This window comes from Monopterus albus, unplaced genomic scaffold (assembly GCF_001952655.1).
Source record: "Monopterus albus unplaced genomic scaffold, M_albus_1.0 scaffold84.1, whole genome shotgun sequence".
NCBI lineage: Eukaryota > Metazoa > Chordata > Actinopteri > Synbranchiformes > Synbranchidae > Monopterus > Monopterus albus.
Window position 1 is genome coordinate 150,861 of NW_018127964.1, and position 21,187 is coordinate 172,047.

A 21,187-nucleotide genomic window follows, 5' to 3' on the forward strand; every position below is an offset into this window, starting at 1 on the left:
TGGCGTTACTTCAGGCCCACGGCTAGTTCGGATAGTGAAGTCCGATTCGGGCTATGGTTTCAATGTTCGAGGACAAGTCAGTGAAGGAGGGCAGCTGCGGAGCATTAACGGGGAACTATACGCTCCATTGCAGCATGTTAGTGCTGTGTTACCGGGAGGTGCCGCCGACAGAGCCGGTATTTCAAAAGGGGACAGGATTCTTGAGGTGTAAGTGGCTACTCTCTTAGCTTAACCCAAAACATTTAATAAGTAGGTAACATACAAATTACTCTTTCAACCCAAACTGGTTGTCAATGGAATTGAAGGCAAACAGGACCTATGTGGGACCAGTGTCTGCCACGAAAAAGCCCGTGTGTGTGCATGCACTATCACACCGTTCATCCGAATGAAAGGAGTGCCTGTGTGTGTCCGAGAGAAAAGATCCAGGGATCATTAGGAATTCCCGTCACACTGAAACCTATTCCTCTCATCCACAGCATGCCAAATATTCTCAAGTCACCCCTTGTGCACATCCATATCATCCTAACCAGATGCCTTGTGTAATGTGTCTACATTGGAGTGTATCCGGTATATGCTGCTGTCCTTATATCAGTCATTACGGCTCAAACGATTCAAATCACTATCATCAGCATCACCGAATAGCTTTGGTGTGACTATCAGTGAACGCTGATGTGTGTGTGCTGTATTTAGGATGGTTGTCCTCATTGGCACGTTAGTATGCATGGAGATTGCCTGCTGATGTTAGGCTCTGTTGCTATGGAGTGAAGCACGCAGCATCAGTACCGTGCTTCAGTGTGTCTGTGTGTGTGGAGTAAGGTGATGCAGAAAGGGAGGGATGCCTTCACTTCGGTTCTCATTGGCTTCACTCTCTGAAATCCAGTGTGTCATTGGCTGGCTTTGGCACAGAGCTTTGATAATGGATGGCCCTCAGTAACCTGGCAGTTTGTTGACCCCATTATTTCTGTGTGCTTATGTCCAAGCCTGTAGATGTACACTATGTTTGGGCATTTTTGTATATTGTATATAAAAGAAAGCCTGCTAGCCTCTTTATCCCTGCATCAGCTATTTTGGTCAGTACTGCCTGTAAATTATGTGGCTGCAGTGTAGGACTAATGGTGCTTTACTGTCCTTATGTGGGACTGTCTCATCTACATTTTCTTCCATCCAGTGGATGACAAAAGCACAAAAATGGCTAGAGCATTACACTTTCATTGTTGTATTTAGCTGACGGTTTGACTTTGGTGCATGGATGCCTTCTGCCTTCCTGTCAAGGCGCAGTATATACACAATAACTGTGTACACACAGTGGAGTACCCGCATACCAGCTGCAGTGGCATACAGCCGCTGCCATTCTTTATGCGATCGATACTTCTTTGCACATTTACAAACAACTCCAGTCTCTCAGCCTTTGATGCAGAATAATCTATAGTGCTAGACACCTTTTTTCAGCCTCGTGCTTGATGATAAATGCTACATATAATGTTAAACATTCAGAACAATACGCCTTCTGTCTTTAAGGTGTGCAGTGTGTATTACTGTTGCAGATCTAGCCTTTAGTTTGATTGCATAAGCAAGTGTGATTGTTTAGAATCCAAAATAGAAAACCGTTTATTTTAAAAACTATATGGCACGCTCAGAAATGCTGATATTGCAAGTGCAAAGGCCACTACATCAGGTGTTTATTATATAGTCATAAAGTTGTGAGAAACCTGTTAAAATGCTCAGTTTGTGTTTTGTGTTCTTGGAGACATTTGCTCTTTTCTCACACTACTCCTACAAGATGGTTTTATTTGTGCTTCATGTATACCTATATTTGTCTTTGCTTATTTCTGTCTTCATAATAATCTTCCTCTGTAATGCTAATTTCAGCTTTGCTGTGTAGGCAAACCGCATATTCATGTGTTGCTACAGATGGGTGACAAACGAAAGGAAAACCTGCATTAAGTGTCTCAGTAAGGTGTTGTTCCACCATGTGCCACCAGAACAGCTTCAGTGCTCCTTGGCATTGATGCTACAACTCTCTGGACTCTACTGGAGGGATGAACACCATCTGTCCAAAAGATAGTCCCTGTTTCGATGTTTTGATGATGGTGGTGGAGACGCTGTCTGATACATCGCTCTGGTGACTGTGAAGGCCATAGCAAATGATTCACATCATTTTCATACTCATCAAACCACTCAGTGACTCCCCGTGCCCCATGAATGGAGGTACTGTCATCCTGGAAGAGACCACCCATTTATTCAATCTTTCCCTTCATTTGACACCCTTCTGTTTTTGTTGCTGTTATTAGGTATTGGAGAGCTTTTGTCCACTGAGCTTTAAACCACTAAATTGCAGAAATCTGTTATATTACCACAGAACATAAAACACACAGCAGTTGAATTTACTGAATCTCATTCCGGCATGGTTTAAAGTGTGAATATTCAATTTTAAAGCATGTCAGAAACAGCTAGAGGCGATGCTGGCAGAGTTTAGAGGAGACACTGTGGCTGTTTTGATCGAGGTTAACTATAGGTCAGGTTGCTATAGCACTATCATCAACGCTGTCATGCCTCTAACCCATGGCTGCCAAAGTGCACACACCCAGTGTTGCTCATGTTCAGCTGTGTTAATTATACTGTTAAACTTTTCAGTGTAATTTAGTCCAACACGAAGTACAGACTCAAAAGGTGCCATAGACACAAATAATTTAAGTAGTAGCCTTTTAAAAAACTGAATTTTATGAAAGACACATTAGATTTATTGCTATAAACACTCAATGGCCACTTTATTAGGTACACCTGTACAGTTGTATGCACTTCAATGAAACACTTCCACCTTAACATTTATGAAACTCAGTGTTTCAGGTTTTGGTGAAATTGTCATAAATGTATAAATTCAGTTATAAGTTTATTATTGAGGTCATATTTAAAGGTGGTGTTTTACTGAACTACATTATATTTAGAGGTGTTTTTATATTTTTTTGTCCTCCCCAGCTACATATATGAGTGGGTCAGAATATTAGGAACGCCTCTAAATATAATGTAGTCCAATACAACAGTCTCTTTTCATTCTCCAGTAATGGAGTGAATGTAGAGGGAGCGACCCATAAGCAGGTCGTGGACCTGATCCGGGCTGGTGAGAGGGAGCTGGTGCTGGCCGTGCTGTCCGTCCCGCCCCAGGAGGCCGACTGCTTGGATCCCGGAGATGACGGTTCAGCCCAGTCTTGCTATGACTACTCCGACAAGCAAGCTGTCCCCATCTCTGTGCCCTGCTACAAACACACTGAGCTCAACCAGGAAAAGTTTGTGGTGGGTGAATCTGTGAATGCGTGGATAGATAAATGAGGGGAGGATGGTAAATTTGGAAGTGCAGACAGATAATTAAGTGTGTGTTGAGACAGGAAATGGTGTGAGAGAGTAGTGTTTAAGAATAAGAAAGTTCAGAGGACAGCTGTTGTAATCAAACATAGACACAACACAGGTCTGACTACAGTGTCTGCAACTTTACGGGGTTAGATTCATGTTCTAACTAAATATTTCAAATAGTACTTGTGGTAGTAAACTATTTGTCTTTGAAGACTGACTTTAACTCCGTGTCATTGTTTTAGGAGGATAGTTGTTTTCACAGTTGTCTTTCTTTGCCTGAACCCTCACTCTTTTATTCCAGGTATATAATGTGTACATGGCAGGCAGGCAGCTGTGCTCCAAACGTTACCGGGAGTTTGTGATCCTACACCAAAACCTTAAGCGTGAGTTTGCCAACTTTACGTTTCCCAAGCTGCCTGGAAAATGGCCTTTTTCTCTGTCAGAGCAGCAGCTGGACGCACGGCGCCGAGGCCTGGAAGAATACTTAGAAAAAGGTGAGGGAGAGGTTTCACAAAGTCAAGAATCCACTAATTTCTACCATTTCTGGCATTTATAAAGTTAAGTTAAAGGGCAAGAAATGTGGAAAGGTCTGGGGAAAATATTGTCCACTCCGAAGTACATAACTACACAGCTTATGTCATTATATAGCCATTGTTATTCCATATACTTAACATAATGTTACATCTTTTATCTGCAGTGTGCTCTATACGGGTAATTGGAGAAAGTGACATCATGCAGGAGTTCCTGTCTGAATCAGATGAGGTAAAATATTAAAACTAATGAGTCTGTTTGTGTGGTCCTCTGCCGGTGACTCACTGTACAGTTGGTCTTTCCTTCTCTTGAACTAGAACTATAATGGCGTGTCAGATGTGGAGTTGAGAATAGCCATGCCCGACAAAACCACCCTCGTTGTCAGAGTTCGCAAAAACTCTACTACAGACCAGGTCTACCAGGTAACCGCATACTCAGGCCTGTTCTCTGTAATTAACTGTTATAACCAAAACTTTATAACAGTCATCTAGTATGTTGGTTTACCCTGTTTTTCTTTTCTCCCCCTGTCTTTCTGTCTCTTTCAGGCTGTGGTGCTGAAACTAGGGATGGACAGTGTAACGGCCAGCTACTTTGCTCTGTTTGAGGTCATCAACCACACCTTCAGTGAGTAAGAACATTTAACTGAAGTGTGATTTTGTGTCTGCTTCTGAAAATGTTTTCTGTCTTTGTTGAAGCACAGCGCTACTTTTCACTTTAGCTGTAGCCAAAGTCAACTAATAAGAAGGTATTTGCATCAGTGTTACGATTTCTCCATAGCTATCCTCTGTAAAATAATATAAAATAAATATCTCAGTGCCTTTAAAGACAAACATTCTTATATGTCTGGGTCCTCGCTTTCTCAAGGCTAGTGTAGTACAAGGATATGGAAGATTTTTAAAAAATCAACCATTCAGTCATAGCACCTTTCATACCGGTCAGCACGGTTCACTGACATAAAAATGAATAAACTATCAACTATGATGCAGCACCACTGAATTTATTCTCTATGAACTGTGTGCTTGGTCTGTTACTGCAAAAACAGAAGCAGCAATGAAAGCAAGTGAATTTTCATGTGTTTTGCATACAGGTCACAAGAGGCCAAACTTGTAGAGCGGCTCAGAAAATGAACTTTATCCCTCTAAGTGATATGGAGAAAGCTGTTCATGTTTTCTATCAATCGCTGATTAGTTTATCATAACTATTTGCATTCCTTCCACTTTCCAAAGTCCATATTATTTGCAGAATGCAGTAGATGGAATTCAGTGATGAGCCGCCCCACTCTTTCTCAAGCCTTTTCCTGCTGCTTAACTTTTCATTTCTGTTGACTTGAAGATGTTTTGTTTTTTTTAACATATGTAAACTGAAGCTCTGTCTTCTGTTTTTGTTGTTTTGTCAGTCCCTAAAATTTTAATTAAGCAAGTGTTAATATCAAAGAATAATTTAGCAAGTCTAAAAGTCTACAACTGTGCTAATGACTCGGTGTCTGTACTTAGGCACAGCAGGGCCTTAAGCTAAATGCTGACACCACACCATTTAACATGTTACTATAGCATGCTAGCAATTTGTAATTACCACTAAACAAAGGACGGCTGATAATGATAGGGATGGCAATAGTTTTATAGATATTTGGTCATAAATCTAAATATCTGACAAGTTTTAATTAAATATATATTGAAATACCAAACAAGTTTAGGCAGTTTCACAAATATGATGGTAGATGCTCTGTTGTTTTTCCTGTTTGAACATGCAGATAACAGATTTCCTGCCCTAAACACACAAAATAAAAGTAATCCATAGCATATAATATTCTTGCAAAACTGTGTAGAGATGGGTGCAAAGACTGGACCAAAATGACAGTGTTTTGCTGTTGATGTCACATCCCTTACTACATAAAGCCCTCCTCATCTTTTTCTCACCCTCTCTTCTTCAGTACGTAAACTTGCCCCCAACGAGTTTCCCCACAAACTGTATGTACAGAACTATACCTCAGCCATCCCAGGAACCTGCCTCACCCTGCGCAAGTGGCTCTTCACCACAGAAGAAGAGATTCTGCTCAATGATAACCAGCTTGCTGTCAACTACTTCTTCCACCAGGTCTGCACAAGCATCTGTCTTACTTTTGTTATTTTGTTTGTGTATTTGTTGTTTGTGTTTTTGTTTTGTTTTTGTAGCAAATTCCCCTGTCTGACTTTATCATTGCAGGCTGTGGATGATGTGAAGAAAGGCTTCATTAAAGCAGAGCAGAAGTCTTACCAGCTGCAGAAGCTGGCAGAACAGAAGAAGATGTCCATGGTCAGTCTCTCACACACACAAACACACAAACAACACAGCTATTATAGTGCGATACCCTAGTAACTCACATATACAGAGATAGGAAGATTTAATCACTGTAGTTTCTTATGTAATCTGCCCTCGTCCACCTGCCTCGTGCCCCTTCGCTGTTTGTGTTAGAGCAAAGTCTTCTGGAGGTGGAGTTAGTTTAGCAGGTAGAATGTAGGTTTGACTGGGGTGTCACAGACACACACACACACACACCTCTTGCTAGAAAAACATGAACATAGAAAGTGAGTGAGTTCTCTTCTGTCTGCCAACATAAATGCCTCATCCTCACTTTGGAGAGATTTAACCTGCAGCCCAGAAGGTGAATACTTGCACCATATTTTTAAGTCAGTTGGGCTGCAGAGAATAATGTTTGACTGTACTCTGCTTTATGGATTTACAGATTAGTTACAGTCAAACACTGGGAGGTGCATCTACATATCTACATGACTACATGTTGTAAGAAATAGTAAATAAATGCTATCTTACATCTTGTCTCTTCTGGGCTTTTCCTCTCAGTATCTGAGTTTGCTGAGGGGATGCGAGGGCTACAATGAGATCATATTCCCTCACTGTTCCTGTGACTCCCGACGCAAAGGCCACGTCATCACAGCCATCAGCATTCACCATTTCAAGCTGCATGCCTGCACAGAGGAAGGGACACTTGAGGCAAGGGCAACTCTTTCTTATCATGCTTTACCTTTTATTGACATAGTCTGTATGGCTGAATCCAAATGTCCAGACTTTACCGCACGCACAGACTCATGGACGTGGTGCTAGGGACTCAGTGAGTGCTGGAAGCTGTCCACAAAAATGAACTTTTTGTGGACTTCAAGGGAGTCCATTTGGGGTGGACCTCACCAGACCTTGAAGAAATTACTCATACGCGATATAGATGCCACATTGTAAAACATTAAAATAATAATCCATGGTGTGAAGATCCTCAGTGAGTTCAATATTGTTATAATATTGTAAGATGAGATATTCAGTATGTGTTATGGCTACAATGTCAGCCCTGTTAAGAACCATTCAGAAAAACATCTCCATGGAAATACAAGTCCCATCTCATAACACACAATTGCAGATGTGATGCATCTCAAGTTGTCCTCAAGTCGGTGGACATTTGGGTTCAGCCTGTGTATAAAACAGTGAGAGCAATGAAGCCTCAATTTTGTTTCAGAACCAGGTGATTGCATTCGACTGGGGGGAGATGCAGAGGTGGGACACAGATGAAGAAGGCATGGCTTTCTTCTTCGAATATGCACGGGGAGAGAAGAAACCGCGCTGGGTCAAAATATTTACTCCATACGTGAGTGTCACACACTCTTTATCACATTTTACTACTTAGGTTTTCCAGGAAATACACTGTTTCTGCTGACATGCAAAACATGAAGTTCTGGGATTTTAGAACTATAAATAATGGGTTTTATTTACAGTAAAGGTAACATAAAGGATTTTTTTCAGTTTGAGATTCTGTTAGGCTCTCTGTTTGAAGTGCCTGTCGTTTTATAGAATAATTACTATGATAACCAGGTTCCTGACTGTCTAACCTTTAGTCAAAACATCACCTGCTGAATCCAGTCCCAGCTGACACTGGGCGGGAGGCGGGGCACACCCTGGACAGCTCACCAGTCTATCACAGGGCTGACATGTAGAGACAGACACTTTCAGAACCTGCTAAATAAAATAAAAATGCTCCAGATGAGTAGAGTTATTGCTATAATTAAACAAATACTGTGACATTTTGGGGAACATGCTTGCTTGCATTCTACAGAAGGTTAGATGAGAGGATCAGTACCACTGAATGGTGTAAAGTAAATGGCCTCTGTGAATAGCTGTTTAGCTGAGCTTAGCATAAGGACTAAAAAAAAAAAAAACACCTGGCTTCCAACACATCTAAAGCTCTCTTAGCATGCTATAGCTCCTGTGTTTAATCCGAACAAAATCCAAAGAGGCTCTTAGCAGTTAACAGGCAACCAGCGAAGAGTGGAGAGAGGTCAACAGTCCCAGGCCAGAAATAGTCTAGCATGGCCAGTTGTTTGTTTTTACATTTGAAAAGATGAGGTATAACATGTTAAGTAGTGATCTCTGGAGGGGCTGGGAGGTGTATTTTGTTACCATTCGACAGAGGCAGGCTAGCTGTTTACACTTGTTCCCAGTCTTTTGGCTATATTTAGTTGTATAGTATAGTATATTAGTATATTTAGTTGTATCAATCTTCACATATAATTTTCCACCAAAAATCAAATAACAAATTACTCAAAACATTCCATCAAAATAAAATGCTAAACCAATGTTGTTTGTCTTTTTTTAATCTAAGTCCATGTTCCTTTCTGTCTTTGCTGTGATTGGATCAATATACAGTTTAACTACATGCATGAGTGCTTCGAAAGAGTCTTCTGTGAACTAAAGTGGAGGAAGGAGGTAAGGACCATCTACTTAAGTTGCATTCACATTACCGCTGAAGTGACTCAAATCCGATTCTTTTTTCCCCCCCGTTGAACAAACCAAATCAGATTTGGTTTTCCCCAAAATCAGACTTGGGCCACTTGCATCTGTGGTCCTAAACCTTATTTATATCTGATCTCTGACAATGCCAAATCTGTACATACAGTATGTGACAGTTTAGAATCTCATTCTGTTCGTACTGGAGCTGCATACATGTTACTTAATAAACATGAAGGTGAACCATCAACACAAAGAGACTGAATCGGACAAAACAATTAGAATTAGGCGTTACAGCCTGTATTATGAACACGGCCTTTCTTACCCAGCCTACTTTATTAAAAGACATTAACTAGTGTCCTTTACTGATAGCTGCTGCCTGTCTGTGTCTACAGGTAGAAGAGGAGGCTACAGACAAGGACAATAAGAACTGCAGTAAAGATGGTATGTGTGGCAAGGTAAGGCTTTGCCTGCCTCTGTCCAATCTTTGATCCAGTAGCAGCCTGGGTGAATTTCTCTGTTCTGTCCTGCGTGTCTTACGTTCGTGTGTCTCAATCCTGATAGCTTTTTTTGTTACAGAATATTTTCCAGCTCCTGAGGCACAGAAGGGATGGAGGCACCTAGGAAGGGAGATTGTTACCTCTTAACTACAGACCGTCTTCATCGACTCAGCTCCGTTTTGACTCCTATCTATAGCCCAACACTCAGCACTATTCAGCTATTAAGTACAACCTGAGACGATACCCCCGATACATGCAAAGCAAGTATCTGCAAATGAAGAACTCACATACACAGAAACATAAAACGCTACAGACACATGAATCCAGCACATCATAAACGTGCAGTCAGCAGAGTTCTGTCCAAAACACATGAAGTCATGGATTCATGCTAGCTGCGTTCTTACTGGCAGGGACTTAAAGTGGAATTTGACGTGCAAATGAGGAGGTTCTGATCCACCTCTGAAATAGTCCTACATGGGGAAAAAAAAGCTGAAGTGATAAAGGAAGTCATTGTGGACTAACAAGGGAAAATGAAAGTTATTAACACTGATCAGCAGTACTGGGTTGACCACAAGAAGACCCAAGCTTCTCAATTTACAAGTGTTTGTGCATGTTTACTATGTGTGCAGGGTATCCCAGAAGGTGAGGGGCCAACCGGAGTCAGGCCCTCACAATATAAGTCACAGCTGAATCACCTCACATGCAAAAATTCTCATATGTTTGCCGCTAAATCTGCATTTTTAAGAAAACTGTAAAATTGTGACATGGCAAATGACAGAAGGGAGAGAGAGATATTTTGGTGGACTGTCAGAGATCTGGGTTCTCAGAGCAGACAGCTGTGATGGTTTGACACGTGAGCAGGGACATGTTGAACTTTAGACTCGTGTTGCACTTTATCCAACAGTATTACCAACCTCCAAATATGGGAGTTGTCACCTAAGAAGCAGATCGAAGGCTGATACTGGAATAAACCTAGACTTATTACTTTACATTCATTTTTTTTGATTGATGGGGTACGGTATCATTATGTACTGCATCATCAAATGGTGTGTGTGGTATGACTTTATAGTATTTTGTGAGCTCTTCAAGCAAATAAGGCCGTTGTAGAGCAGCAGTGATGTGGAGCACTGATCGGTCAAGTGGCAGCGCAGTACCCAGACGAAACAGCAGGGGTCCTTCTCTTCATACCTGCATTCTGACTAGCTGCAATTACTTTGTTTCTGAGAGCCCCCACATGATTTATAATAGCCCTGCATTTCCATGCAGCAATATTTAACTCCGTAGCTTGTACTTTGCTGTACTGTTAAACCACTCATCCACTCGAGATTCAGGTTAAATGGGAAGAGGATTTCTTAGCAAAAAGGGCTGCTTGCACCCTACAATCAGCATGGTGTATATGAAGACACACATCACTGAAGGCCTTGTAGTACATGATCACACAACTGCAGCATCATGTATTAGACTTGGTGGCCCTATAAATAAGCCCGGTTAATGTTCTACCTTTTAGAATGTTATAATAACAATGTATTAAATTATAACAGTTATCTGCTGATGCATTTAAACTGACAAATAATTGATGAATCTTTAATGAAATTCAACAACAGCAATTTGTAAAGCAATAACATCAGTTCATATGATCATGTTATGAAGCTACTGAATATCATTAATTGATCATATTCAGTTATGGCCCAGCCCCTACTCCTGTTTAGCTGGTAATAAGAGCATTAACAGTATTTCCTATACCTCCAGGTGAAGAGTCATTGATTGACAACCATGACTCTTGTTAAGAGTGCTTGTTATAATGATGGTGCTTTTCTCAAATGCCAATCTGGTTGATGAATGAGCTTCAACAGACCATGGTGGGTGTGTAAAGGAGGTTTAATTGAATCTGTAAAGGCTCGAATTGAGAGATTGAATGTGCAATCCTAAAGGCCAAATGCATTTTCCAGAATTGTTGTCTGTTTACTGAACTGTGTGTCACGTAGTCGATTGATTGACATTGCCTGGTCTGCCCACGTGTTTGCTCTGTGGCTCCCAGCTCTCTCACTCTTAACTAAAGAAGTCACTGACATTATTTATTTCAGTAAGATAAAATGTTAAATTCATAAACTCATTAGGTTTTTCACCATAGCTTTAGGCTAAGCATGGAGAATGGAGGTTGACAACCTGCAGGGTCTTTTGACATGTTGAAATGTAAAATTTATGACAATGTTTGGTTATGTCACTTACTGTAATAAATTGTAACATATTCTTTTAAATAAACAAATTTATTGATGCCGATTTATTATATTTTGTCTCTGTGTGTGTGTGTGTGTGTGTGTGTGTGTGTTGGAAGCAAGGGGAGATCTAGACGTGGTGGCCAGCCTGAGATAATAAATCATAATTAATTTGTTTATTTTGTGTAAAATGAGACACACGGTGCTTTCTTCAGATAACTTTGGATGCGCTCCATTACAATCCCACCGCTGCTTTTTTTAAATACCTCAGCCATGACCCTCTGCTATGAACTGAGAGTACTGGTAGCCCTCCAGCAGCTTTTCTTTTGTTCTTGATCCCTGAATTGAGGCCACCAAACAAATCATATGTTCCTTTGTCCACTTCTCCAATCAGTCTCAATTACAATCACTGAAATTGGGATTCTTCTTGAGCCTTGCTTTCAGTGATCAGGTGTGGTTCAGACAGTGTTTTTCTATGCAAATGATTGGTTAAGGGCGTGTTAATATCTATTTATGGCTAAAAGTGAGAATGGAAAAAAGCTCATGCACTCGCGCCCAATTCCATGAAGATTTCGTGAGATTAATAAAACGGAACTGTGTGTACACAACAAGAGAGCAGTGAGTGTGCACATTGCTTTTGTTATGGAAACAATGCATGCGCTCACTTCTGTCTTCCAACATACACACTTTTAGCAATGGATCTACACAGAGTTTTATGCATCTAGCCCCTGGCCGGGGACATTGGTGGATCAGTAGATCAGTGTCTGTTTTCAGCTTTTCTCTCTTCTCATCGCCTTCCTGTCCTCTTTCTGACTCCAGCCTCTTTTAATGAGACCTGGGAGACAATTACCCAGCAGACGGTGAAATGGTCATTCCATAGCAGCCTATATAGAGTGTCTGCACAAAATAATTAAAAGCTATTGACTGCTGGTGGTGTGGGATGTAGTTTTGGAACAGCAAACATCTCTTGGCCAAAGACCTGGCCTCAGAGATGTCTTATGAATGATCAGACTTCAGTGTGAATCAGTTTCACATCATACCTTTGTTACAGGAAGAGAGGGGAGAGGCTGTTTTGTAGCTTGAATCATAATTACTTTAAAAAACGTTTTTTAAACAAACAAGCTACAACTGAGATTTTGATATCTCAAATTTTAGCCATGTAAGACATGCAGTCAGGAGGACTGTGGAAAATGTATGTGGGCTAGAAGCCTGTTTCCATTCCTTCTCACTATTAAACTGAAAAGCTGACAGACTGTAAAGTGGGTAAACAATATATATATTGTGTTATTTTAAAATCAGAGCCTTTATGCTTTTCAGTAGTCCTCTCACATTTTTAATTGGTTTAACCTTATTAAAATATAGCACATTGTTTCAATTGCCTTGCCTTCTATATTCTAGAATTGATGACATATACAGTCAGCAGTGTAAATGTGAGAACTGGAGAGAAGCAGAGAGCTTCAGGTGTGTGCGTGGTTGCTGCATTAGGTCTGCAGCACGTTCCGTACTTTACCACTTGATGTGTGAGTGGGTTTGTGTTCACACTGCTTTGTGTGTCTGTGGATGTGCGCGTACATTTGTGTGACAACTGCTGCTTCACATGGCAGCAGCCCCTGGATACCAAAGACACATTTCCCGCAGCCCACTCTCCTGCTCCTCGGTTTGCTTCTCCTCTGAACGAGCAGCTCTGTGTGAGCTGTCGACACAGAGCAGGTGGATGGCTGAGTCACTGGAGGGGGAGAGTGTCTCAGCTTTATTACCTGTGCTGTATTGCATCTCTCAGCAGCTCCGTCAGCCATAAGGGAAAAAGCAGCTCAGACCATTGAAATGCACTGTGAATTGCTCCACTAGTGAACCACCCTGCCGGTGCATGCTCAGAATGAAAAAGTTTCCATAGAAATAGCCTGGGATGAGAGTTTGAATAGCAAAACACCAATTAGCCAAATTCAATCATCAGAGAGTTTTTTTTTTATGATTTCATAGTCAATCATGTTACATGAAAATGTTTGCCAAGATCCTTCACATAAATTCTGATAAAGACATCCTCTGCCAACTCAGAATATATGACCAGTCACCCCTAAATGCTAGTCTAAGTATAGTTGTGCAGTAGCCACAGCCCAGAGGAGGAGGAGGCTTATTCTCTCCCCTCTTCCTCCCCCTCTCTCATCTCTCTTTCCTCCTGTCCCTCTCTCATTAATGAGCAATAATTTAAAAACTTTATTGGTCCTTATTTGCTTTCTTAGCACATTTTCCTCCCTCCTCTTTCTCTTCACCACGCAACCACCTTGCAAATTATGTACTCTCTTTCATTCTGCATCCTGTCAAGACTTCCCTTTCATCTCTCTTTCACCCTCTTTATTGCTGTGCTTCAGTGCTGTGCTTCTGGCTCATTTTCCTCCCCTTAACTCCTCTTGCCTTCAATTTCTGCATCCTTTTTGAAACATCGATCAGGGAAAGACAAGCTAGAGAATTAAAAGAATCTGACGCATGTCTAGAGCGGGAAAAAGAGGAGTTTATTTCTCAGCGTTTACAGCTCAGTCTGTCACAGCTGACTGGGGTTTGAGTGTTCGACACTTTGGCAAAATGTATGTCATGATTTACATTCAAAGCCAGAGTCATATAGATGATATTGTTCTGCATACGCCAGTGTGAGTGTGTGGATGGATGACTGAAGGTGTGTGTGTGTGTGTGTGTGTGTGTGTGTGTGTTCAGAAGATATCATAAATCTGTTAGGATTCTTGGAAAAATGACACAACCTGTTATTTCTCAGCAGTCTTTTACATTATGAATTAAAGGTTTTGAAATACTTCTTTTAGCTGTGTGGATAATCACTAGTGTGTTCCGCAACCAGAAATATCCAGCCTTGTCATTTCAGATATCACATGATTGCACAGTGTAGTTTTACAGAAGGTAAATCACAACAAATGGAAAGGATCCCTGTCTCAGCGGGGATATTCATTTTCTGCTTCATAGTAAGCACTACAGTATAATATGAAGCTAACATATTGTTTAAAGGTGCAGAAAATGAATCACCAGTGTCATCTTCCCTTTATTATTTCTAGGGATTTTTGTTACGAAAAACATTCCTGGATATCCTATTATTTAAAAGTCTTGACAACACCTCGAATGAAACTGAAATTAAATTGAAACGCCTACATTCTACTTAAAAAAAACTCAGTGGTCACACAAAATTTGTACAGCAGAATGATTTATATAAGTGTGAGTGCAGAAGAGAGCGCAGAGGAAATGGTGTGCACGGTCATCACAAAGCCCCTTTAGAATCTCTACTGACAAGCAATTGAAGATCAGTGAACAGTAAACTTAGCTTGAATGAGAAATTATAAAGTGATAAAGGAATCCTGCTTGAGCGTGACAGGTCTGTCATTTTACATGCAGCACATTGGTGCCAATTTTTTTTAATGAGCAATTCTGTGTTGTATCTCTGGCAGTACAATCACTTTTCAAATTTAGGATGATGATACGAGGATGATTCTCCTTTATGATTCTACTGGCAAAGCAATTCATGTCTTATATAATCTTTAAACTTAAAAACTAACTAATGATGTTGTCAGTTTTCTCACAAACAATCATCCATATTTTGATGAAAATGCCATAAAAAGCTGTGCAAAAAGAATGTAAAGGTGAGCGTGACCAGGTATACTTTATTTAAAAAGAAAAACATTAAGCCTCATGTTTCTACTATGAATCTACTCAACATGTGCCATGGTCCAGCTCATCTTATTAAACAGGAAATATTTGGCATTCTGTGTCCCAGTGTCATTAACAGCAATTGTGCTTCCAATAAATCCTTATCTGTATTATCCTTTAACGTCCCCTTCTCTCTCTCAGATCTCTGTCTTTGGCTTCTCAGAGGAAATCCTTTGACAGTGCTTCTCCAAAGTTAGGTGCAGCCAGGAGAATAGCGATGGTACAGATGATGTTGAAAACACTGAATCCCACCAAGCAGAGGCGGTCGATGACAGCTGCAGCAAACTGCCACTGCTCTGCCAAACTCAGCTGCCGATCCTGTTCCCGAACATGATCGACTAAGAACTGCACCTCCACCAGCAGAGCCTGCAGCTGGTTGTCTACCGCCGCACATCGAATCACACCGCTGTGGGTGTGCATGGCAGCTGATCTCCAGGCTTCAGCCACTGCCTCTAAGCCGCATGTGGATGTGGTTGATAGGTCAGGATCCAGGGACAGTAGAGGTTCTTGTAGGGGGCTCCCAAGCACAGAAGATGAGAGTTTTTGATGGACTGGTATATCTCCAGCTGGTCCTCCACCTCCTGGTGCTGCTCCCTCTCCCCCTCCTGCACCTGGTCCAATGTTAAACCTGCCATGACTGGTGATTCTGCTCCTCTGAACTGGCTCCAGTTCTGTTGTGGTCTGGAAGCCCATGTAAGGCAGATGACCATTAGACTGAGGGTGTTGACTGGGGCTGAGATCTCTGTGGCTGGGATTAGGGAGGATAACAACCTGGGAGTTGGACCTGTGAGGCGGTGGGTGTGACAGAGGGTGGCTGAGCTGGGCGAGGCTGGCCTGCAGGGAATGAAAGCTCTGAGGGAAGAGGGAGGGTACTGGGGTGGGGATGGTGGAGGTGGTAATGGTATTGGTTGGCGAAGAGAGGGCCTTGCTCTGAGAGTCTGCCTGGATGTTGGAAAAAGCTGGGTCTGCTCCCTCACCTGGACGCTTCATCCGCAAAAACCAAGGAACCCACTGTAGCAGAACCAAGTGCACCTGACAAACAAGGACACACTAAACAATCTCCCTGAGAAGATCTAAGCTGAGTCTACGTTAAATCACTTCTCAAATCACAGTTTTGTACAGCTTACTCTGATTTTAATTAATTCAGCCCCCACTTTCACTTAAAGCTCTTCGGGATGTTATTTTTAGTATTGTTCAGAAAATTGCTCCATAAAAAAGTTTATTATATCATTATTATAAACTCACCAAACGTGGCATGTGTCCACCATTGGGGTTGTGGTGATGGAACTGGAGGACAATGACTGTCGCTACTACTGACATCCCGACAATCACCATGGTGCTGGCAAAGTACTGACCTGCGACAGAACTCGTTTCACTCATGAGGATGCCGACAGTCTGCATGCTCTGAACTATTTTAGTGCCCACAAATAGATGCAAACATATGCACTGGATAAGAGAGACAGACCTATCAGTGGTACTGAATCTGAAGTGGCAGGCATAATCTCTGCAACCATCAGCATGAAGACAGTCAGAGAAAGCAGAACGGTGATGCCTGGAGGCAGACATGAGATGCCAGGGAGTTGGGGGTTTCAAACAAAAACAAAAGAGAAGCCTTAAGAGAAGAGTAGACAGAACATGTGTATACCCAGTGGAACAGTATATTTGGTATGCTGCGCTTGGCTTCTCTCTCTTACTCTCTCATGTTCCTTCTTTTTTGACCTTGTCTTTTCTCTGTCTCAGCTACTCTGATTAGCCCCCTAGACACCATGCAAATGCTAACGTTTTGAAGTATGGCAACTTAAAGAGATTATAAGAGAAAAAAAGGCAAGAGTAAAATGAATACATGGGCTAGAAATTTACTTTAACTGATAGAAAATGGATGGATTGTTTTCCATTTTTTCATACTTAGTGTCACACCAACCCTCTCTCCTGTTCTTCTCCTCACAGTTTTTATCATTCCTCACCAAGGCTGATCTTCTCCCCAGAGTTGGCAGGGAGCAGGAAGACCAGCAAGGTCATAGAGGAGAGCAGTGCAGAGGGGATGAGAAGGTTGAGAGTGTAAAACAAGGTCCTCCTCCGTAATGTCACCACAAAGGTAACGTCTGGGTAAGGCTCTGCACAGCAGTCATAGAAAACCTCATGACGATCCCCAGGGACTTCTGAGAGAAGAGCCAGCAGAAAAAAAAAGATATTATAACACAGAAAACTCTGCTATGGGCTAAGAAAGCAAGAAAACAACACATCAAAAATCTCAGGAACTCAGTATAATTTGTAAAGTGTGCACTGATTAAGAATGAAGTGAGATGTCTAGTGTTGTGAAGTGAGAAAATAAGAAATGAGGGCCTGTTTTTACAGAAATTTGGTTGTTTTTCTATACTGTAAGAGCCTAAAAGTACATTTCATTTAAAAAAAAATCAAATTCTAAAATCTAATTTTACATTTAAATATATTACAATACAGTACTGTATTGTTACTAAGCAACACAGTTTGTCATGGAGCACCTCAGCAGCCTGTTTTACCCAGTAGGTCCCACTCTCCATTGGGCATGTATCTTGACACATCGGCCTCCTGCATCTGGATGTCCAGCAGCAAGCCGTCAAATGTCCAAGAACCGAACTTCAGTTCACAGCGCTGGATGTCAAATGGAAACCATCGCACATCCACGTTACATGTGCTGATAAATATTCCTTCACAAGAAGAAGAAAGAAATTTGTAAGTATGAAAGTCAATCAAAACATCCCAAGATGTAATGGAGGATAAAATTTGATAAAACAGTTCAAAAAATATAAAGTATCTAAAAGTGAAAAGAACATATTACTGCAGCATAGCTGATGTTTAAAAACTCACCTGGGGGCTGATACTCACAGAAGCCGCTGGAGTTAACTAGCACATTGGTCTTAAAGGTGGCGTCAAACTTATCATGAGCACTGAAGGAGAGCAACACAGTGATAAAGATGGATTAGAGCTCAAAAGAAGCCTTGTGTAAGTATGTGATTTTATGTCACATACCTGTTGTAAAGCAAAATGTCAGGCGTCCAGACCTGGATGGAAGTGAAACGGAGGTTCTTAACTCCAGGATACTCAGATTGGTTCCACTGGAGGTAGTGGTCATACCAGTGCTGAGACACAAGCACAAACACTTGAATTAAACACTCAGACATACACGGAGACGACATAGATACATAGATGACACAGAACTGTCAATCTGGTTTTCCATATTGTAATTGTATTATTGCGATTTTACTTTATTCTTTACACACAACTGTTGCGTGTCTGTTCTGGAGAAGGGATCCTTCCTGTTGCTCTTACTGAAGTCTCTTCTGGCAGATTTTTCTGATGCAAAAGGATATACGTTGTTGTGCACTGCACAGATTGTGAAACCTTTTACAGAAAAATTGTGATTTGTGATTTTGGGTTATATAAATAGAGCTGACTTGACTTGAGATAAGTAGATGGTCAATTAGCTTCAGTTCTCTAGGTATCACAGTTTTCATAATAAGGCTATGCTGGAGCAGAAGAAAGAAGGAATCAGCACTGAAGTCCTCAGATACTGCATCAACCTGCTGAAGTGTCATGACACTGAAGCCCAAAAAGCATCTGGGATGATAATGTACATCTGTGCCTGCAAGGGATGAGGAAGCATGCAACCCTCCCCCCACCAAAAAACAAATTCACAACACATATCAGTATCACTTTATTATACTCACCATCTGCAGCCAGACATTTGTTGTGAGGATCTGGTTCTTTTCATCCTTGTATAACACAAAACCAGTAAGGGAATGGTTGATTTAATTACTTTTAAGGTTTGTCTTGAAACAGCACAGTAAAGAGGGTTTGTTGCACTTGATCCTCCTGTCGATACTGGTTGTAAAAAGATCTCTTTCTAATGCAATTTCAGTGCAAGTGACGGGGACAGATCCACAGTCCTATTCCATGTAAAATGCATTTCTAAGTTTCAGCAGACTAAAAATGTAGACTGGTATTTTCCAAAGTTACAGTTTTTAAAATCTGAAATTCACTCTTCTGTACTGTAACTCTCACTGTCCATGGAAAGGTGCTAAAATTATTTTATAGTTTGGGAGAAACTCATCTGATTTGAATAATTCACACTGATGAAGACTCTTATTAGCTTCAAATGAACTTTAGAATGCAGTTTTACACTGAATAAAGGAGATCTTCAGCCAGTAAGAAGCAGAGAAACGATGAATAATGCTTTAAATGTACACAAAAGCATGGGTGTGTTGTGTTACAGCAGACAAAAAATGTGAACTAATTCTATAAAATTCTTTAGGAGTATGTTTCTTGTTTGTATGTATTGTGTGAGTTTAACATTGCGTTTATATGCCATGCGTACCACATCCATGACCTGCATCAGAGTAAGGGAGAACTGAACAGTGAGAGTCTGGGAGTCATTGGCCACTGGTCTCTCCATGGGGTTGTAGTCCCTCAGCAGCTCCCTGAGCAGAAAGCGCTGATGAGGACCCTGCATTGATACTGAATAAGGGGAGGGTGGAGAGAGGAGGAGGGGGGGGAGGAGGGGGAGAGAGGTTAATGGAGGGGAGAAAAATGTGAGAAAGGTGAATCACAAGAGAAGAGCAAGAGAAAAGGAAGACTATGAGAAAACACTGCAGACTGAGCACTAGCATAAAAACAGTGTGATATAGATCTTGCAAAAACATTTTGTAGACCAGGTGAATATATAATATATATGTAATCACAAACATATAGTTTAGTGGATGATAGACGACATAAGAAAATAGACTGAAAATGTGTGAGAGAAAGAGAGGAGAAGGCAGAAAGAAAAAAGCTGCTCCTCCTAATCAATTACAGTACACCCCCTGATTGATTGTCAGCAGACAGACACCGCCCATCCATCACTGTTGAAATGCCAGTTTCATGTCATGCAGGAAATAGTGACAGTATTAACCACAGAAACACCCCAGAATTTGGAGGCACAAATCCTCATGGAGGCATACGAGGAGGTCAAAGAAATAATTAAGAAGAAAGTGTTAGATTCTAACCTCTTTGTCAGAAATCAACCCAATTCTTTAGTTGGAGCACGAGAAGTGACGACAGGAGAGGACTGTTTAAAATCAACAGAAAGTTTACTGAAAGTCTGATTACAAGAAAGTCTCACAGCGCTGGATTCAGAGAGATAGAGCTCCCGCAGGAAGCCCCCTAATCACTCAGCTCTTTCAGCATATCTATCTATAAATTACAGTATTGTCTTATCTATAACAAAAATGAGCATCTCAGTCATGTATGTAATCTGCAGCACAGATGATTAAATTTCATACTCTTGCTGACTCAAAAAAACAAAACCTATTTTTTCTGTCTGGCTGTACAGCAACACAACAGTACATTAACTGCACAGTTATCAGGCACAAACTGTTCAGTGGCACAAACATTAATGAGCACATGCAGTATTTTCAGTACATGTACAAAACACACTTGTTTGAGTCAATGAAAGTCACTCACCCCGAAGCAGAGTTGTGATTATCAACAGCCACAGATCCACAGCCTGCCACATACTGCATTCCTCTTTATTGACAGGGAGAAATAGAAAGTGAAGATGAGGGAGATTCAGAAAAAGAGAGTGAGCAAGAGATCAAGGTTTGAAGAGACCTTGTGGAAAAGAAGTGATGCGAGTGTAATTCAGACAGTGGCAGATCAGAGAAAAGAGAAGCCAGAGAGTGGGAGAGAGAGTGAGTGAGAAATGCAGTGAAATGAATTCTCCTCTGAAGAGGGAGATGCTCTGTGTTAGAGTCAGATTCTGAGAGCTGGGCTACAGCTCAGACTCACCCTTCATGTTTTTCTGCTCATTACCTCCTGAGGACTTTCAGATATGTCATTATCTGTCATCACATGTCAGTTATCTCCTTTCATTTTACCTTGGACTTGTTCATTGATTTTCTGGGTTGAAGGATCTCAAGAGGGGCTTTACGTCTTTGGGGAACTCTATAAATATGGTCAGCCATCCAAGTAATGGGATTATAGTAGCTGTTGCCCCGATGTCTTCAACTCAAGGCTTGAAGAAAGAAAATAGAAAGAAGAGGGAAACATTTTTCTAGATTCTTCTACTAGTGACCTATAAGATGGCATTGTTAAATCAGTTTGTTGAAA

The 21,187-nt window shown here is 41.2% G+C and overlaps 2 protein-coding genes across 4 annotated transcripts in view; one reads left to right on the forward strand and one right to left on the reverse strand.

The window, feature by feature from the left end:
* snx27b (sorting nexin 27b) overlaps nucleotides 1-11,417 on the forward strand; it is an 11,617-nt gene extending 200 nt beyond the window's left edge. Inside the window, exons 2-14 of the mRNA XM_020607188.1 lie at nucleotides 9-207; nucleotides 3,060-3,291; nucleotides 3,650-3,842; nucleotides 4,046-4,110; nucleotides 4,197-4,301; nucleotides 4,425-4,503; nucleotides 5,810-5,973; nucleotides 6,082-6,171; nucleotides 6,718-6,867; nucleotides 7,379-7,507; nucleotides 8,563-8,622; nucleotides 9,039-9,087; nucleotides 9,223-11,417. Of these exons, the coding sequence (XP_020462844.1) occupies nucleotides 9-207; nucleotides 3,060-3,291; nucleotides 3,650-3,842; nucleotides 4,046-4,110; nucleotides 4,197-4,301; nucleotides 4,425-4,503; nucleotides 5,810-5,973; nucleotides 6,082-6,171; nucleotides 6,718-6,867; nucleotides 7,379-7,507; nucleotides 8,563-8,622; nucleotides 9,039-9,087; nucleotides 9,223-9,290 (1,583 nt within the window). The 3' untranslated portion in view covers nucleotides 9,291-11,417. The remainder of the gene's footprint in view (nucleotides 1-8; nucleotides 208-3,059; nucleotides 3,292-3,649; nucleotides 3,843-4,045; nucleotides 4,111-4,196; nucleotides 4,302-4,424; nucleotides 4,504-5,809; nucleotides 5,974-6,081; nucleotides 6,172-6,717; nucleotides 6,868-7,378; nucleotides 7,508-8,562; nucleotides 8,623-9,038; nucleotides 9,088-9,222) is intronic.
* A 2,442-nt stretch (nucleotides 11,418-13,859) lies between these two features.
* On the reverse strand, nucleotides 13,860-20,914 carry LOC109964183 (neuronal acetylcholine receptor subunit alpha-7-like). Of its 3 annotated transcripts, none has more exons than XM_020607293.1 (10): nucleotides 20,867-20,914; nucleotides 19,419-19,558; nucleotides 18,772-18,816; nucleotides 18,074-18,183; nucleotides 17,912-17,991; nucleotides 17,584-17,751; nucleotides 17,029-17,223; nucleotides 16,530-16,616; nucleotides 16,310-16,419; nucleotides 13,860-16,096 (listed from the first exon to the last, which is right to left on the reverse strand). In XM_020607293.1, the coding sequence occupies exons 1-10, from the start codon at nucleotides 20,871-20,873 to the stop codon at nucleotides 15,224-15,226; spliced, it is 1,815 nt and encodes a 604-aa protein (XP_020462949.1). In that variant the 5' UTR covers nucleotides 20,874-20,914; the 3' UTR covers nucleotides 13,860-15,223. The 3 variants fall into 3 exon arrangements, with proteins under 3 accessions (XP_020462949.1, XP_020462948.1, XP_020462947.1); XM_020607292.1 differs by lacking the exon at nucleotides 20,867-20,914 and adding an exon at nucleotides 20,543-20,794 and having other exon boundaries at nucleotides 13,860-16,075; XM_020607291.1 differs by lacking the exon at nucleotides 20,867-20,914 and adding an exon at nucleotides 20,543-20,794.
* Between the last annotated feature and the right edge of the window lie 273 nt (nucleotides 20,915-21,187).